The sequence below is a fragment of the Diachasmimorpha longicaudata genome, chromosome 6, assembly GCF_034640455.1.
Source record: "Diachasmimorpha longicaudata isolate KC_UGA_2023 chromosome 6, iyDiaLong2, whole genome shotgun sequence".
Lineage (NCBI taxonomy): Eukaryota > Metazoa > Arthropoda > Insecta > Hymenoptera > Braconidae > Diachasmimorpha > Diachasmimorpha longicaudata.
Window position 1 is genome coordinate 222,183 of NC_087230.1, and position 2,819 is coordinate 225,001.

The 2,819-nt window shown below is 37.9% G+C and overlaps 1 protein-coding gene across 1 annotated transcript; it reads left to right on the plus strand.

Annotated features, from left to right (window-relative positions):
• The first annotated feature begins 217 nt into the window (after window positions 1-217).
• On the plus strand, window positions 218-2,180 carry LOC135163606 (uncharacterized). The gene is made up of 4 exons (XM_064123178.1): window positions 218-468; window positions 605-704; window positions 947-1,067; window positions 1,732-2,180. The coding sequence occupies exons 1-4, from the start codon at window positions 328-330 to the stop codon at window positions 1,784-1,786; spliced, it is 417 nt and encodes a 138-aa protein (XP_063979248.1). The 5' UTR covers window positions 218-327; the 3' UTR covers window positions 1,787-2,180.
• Window positions 2,181-2,819: the final 639 nt, after the last annotated feature.

Consider the following 2,819-nt stretch of genomic DNA (forward strand, 5'->3'; position numbering starts at 1 on the left):
CTTCATTGATTCTCCCGTAAAACAAACCATACTTCAATTATCCTCAATAGGATTTCAACAGTTTTTCTCATTTACCGGTCGCATTCATTTAATTGCAATGCTCTCCGTGCTCTCCGCCACATACATCACGGCCACATTCACCTATAAGGGACCCGCCGTCTTGTAACTCTCGTAAAAGTGCTATGAAAATTTACCGAACGTCGATATAATCCTTCAACAGACCAGACCAGACTTCCAAATTCGCGTAAATTCCTCGGGGATGCTCCATCGTAGAAATTATTGGTAGCTTTTTCAGAAAAGTGGCAGTTCAGTTTCTCGAAAAAAATAATGGAGATGCATGCAAAGACGAAAATGATTCAGTTGAGGATTTTGTATCCGGAATTTCCCACGATGAAAAATCCAACTGTGATAGCCTTCAACAAGAATGACAACTGCCCAAGGTCACGCCTGATAGAGGCACCTGAGAGCGTAAGTGAAAGACGCGAGTTGCTATGCGCCAAAAATTTATACATTTTTCGTAAAAAAATATTCGCGATGAGTATACCATTTCGTTGTTACCCAGCTGATTCAAGACGAGAGTACTAAATAGAAATATAATTTTAAGGTAAGAAGAAAATTGTTGACGGAAAAAAAGAGAGCAATATGCTGCAGACTGTCTGTCCAAAGATGTTTCAACGGGAAGCGGAAGTTATTACATCAGAGCGGTAAGCTTATATACCAGTATTTTTTTTTAAAGAGGGGAGTCAACTTCATATAAATAAAAAGATGTCAATCTTGATGATCTACCGAAAATCTGGAATATAAATGTAACTGGCTTTCTCGGTGCACATTTATCAACTTGGTGTTGAGTCGTACCTAGTTTAGTCTTTACGCAAAACAAATTTTTCAATATGTGTCTACATCCACCATGGTTTGTCATGTGACGGACAACTTCTCCAATACTCAGAGGCGCCAATGATGATGGAAAGAAAGTTCACTATGCTTCAGAATATATTGCTTGAATTCAATGAATATATTTCAACGCAAAGGAAACGCAGTATGTCTTCGTACTCTCCAAATAAAAACAGGTATTATTCTATCTATTATATCTTCTACCAGGCAAAAGTGGCTGCGATGCCAACACGAAACAAATAATCGGAGTAGAACGCACGATTTGTATTTATGAAATTGAATAGGATAAAATGAACATTTTTTGGCATAGATAGGCCTAACTGATTGAAAATTATCTTTTGAAGGCATCGCAAATAAGAGGAAAATTAGTTTTTTCTTCACATTAGTTTCTGCATCAGTCGGATCACAGAATTCTCGAGTTTTAGTTCATAAATATACTTTTACAGGGTGTGTAGGATCTCTATCAATGTCTTTCCAAATGTTTGCCTCTTTGATGTCGAATTTCGCTGTTGTTTTTAAGGGAAATGGCCTTGTATCTTGGAAAAATGGGATTATTTTTTTTCGTCCTCTTCAATATTATACAGTGAAGGGGTTAAATATGTTCCAATTACATTGCTATTGTAATTATCGTAAGGTTCATTCACATTTATTAATAATTGACAAATTGGCGCCATGCAGCAAACGTGTAAAACGCCTAAACAACAAATCCTAACCTCTACGCTTTTTTACCGATAAAAATGATCAGTTCACGTGTAATAGTTCGACAAATAGTAATTTTATTCGGGGTGTGTAGGTAAACCAATTTCTAAAGAGCTAATAAAACCATATCAATTTTTTCAGGTCACAATTTGAAGTACAAAGATGCCTCCTCGCTCTCGACTTTCGAAAGAGGTAGCCGAGGTTATTTTATTGAAGTACAAATATTACTTCCAGTCGGATCATCTTCCTGTATATTCCAATAAGGTCTGGCAGGACCTAGCTCAGGAACATAATGGGGATTGATCGGCGCATAATTGGTACAACAAGATGAAAGACGTCAAAACAGGAATTTTCTCCGCTGTTAAGCAGAAGATGCAAATCAACACGCCTGTGAATTCTACATTGAATTTGACTGCGGACACGACAATTGGAAAGGACTATACCTCATTTGAAATTCCTGAACGGCAGGATCAGAAGAATGAATGGTGGTTTGAGTTTTGTGTGAAACTCGAAGATTGGACTTAAATTGGGCCACTTAGATTGGATAATCTGAATAAAAAAATTCAATGTAAACTAGCTGCTGGTGATCATTTATGGACAAAGGGTCTTGAAATTGCATTCTGGAAACAAAATCGATTATCGTGTCCTTTTTTGAAGTGAAAACTTCTTATGGCGCGTTGGGCACTTTTGTGGGTGAGCATTTTCTCGTGAACTCGCGACAGATGAGATTTTACAGTGAAACCAGATGCGGGACCCACACGCCTCCCACTCCCCCACTCCGCAGCAGTAGTTGCGCGAGGGAGTTGCGCATGAAACACCACGCGTGGGATTTTTGCCCCCGTCTGGCATCACTGCTATTAGTATACGCATAGGTATATATGAGCTGTTTCTTTCTTTCGCTAGGGAAACCACTTCCTGTTTTACAACAACAGTTACATTAAAAGAATACAAGTTTGGCGCTAGCGTTTAAAAAGGCGCTGCATTTAAAGTTTGAAGTTGATAAATTTCTACAAAATTACAGAAAAACTCGAAATTTTGGGGAATTAGGAAAATTATCAGTATGCTCATTGCAGCTAAGAATTAAAAATTATCGGAAAGCCGAAAAAGGAGGAAAAATCGAAAGAATCGAAAATGAAAAATCGAAAATATATTCGTTTTATTAGAGAATTTTACTAGGGACGTGAATCGGCGGTCGGAAAAGCGCTAAAAATTATGACAAAGCCGGAAAA

Excerpts from the sequence above, each read along its gene's own strand:
- LOC135163606 (XM_064123178.1), top strand. The coding sequence starts at position 328 with ATGGAGATGCATGCAAAGACGAAAATGATTCAGTTGAGGATTTTGTAT. Across the intron at positions 705-946 it reads GAAGTTATTACATCAGAGCG|AGGCGCCAATGATGATGGAA; the intron begins GTAAGCTTATAT and ends TCCAATACTCAG. Across the intron at positions 1,068-1,731 it reads TACTCTCCAAATAAAAACAG|GTCACAATTTGAAGTACAAA; the intron begins GTATTATTCTAT and ends CAATTTTTTCAG.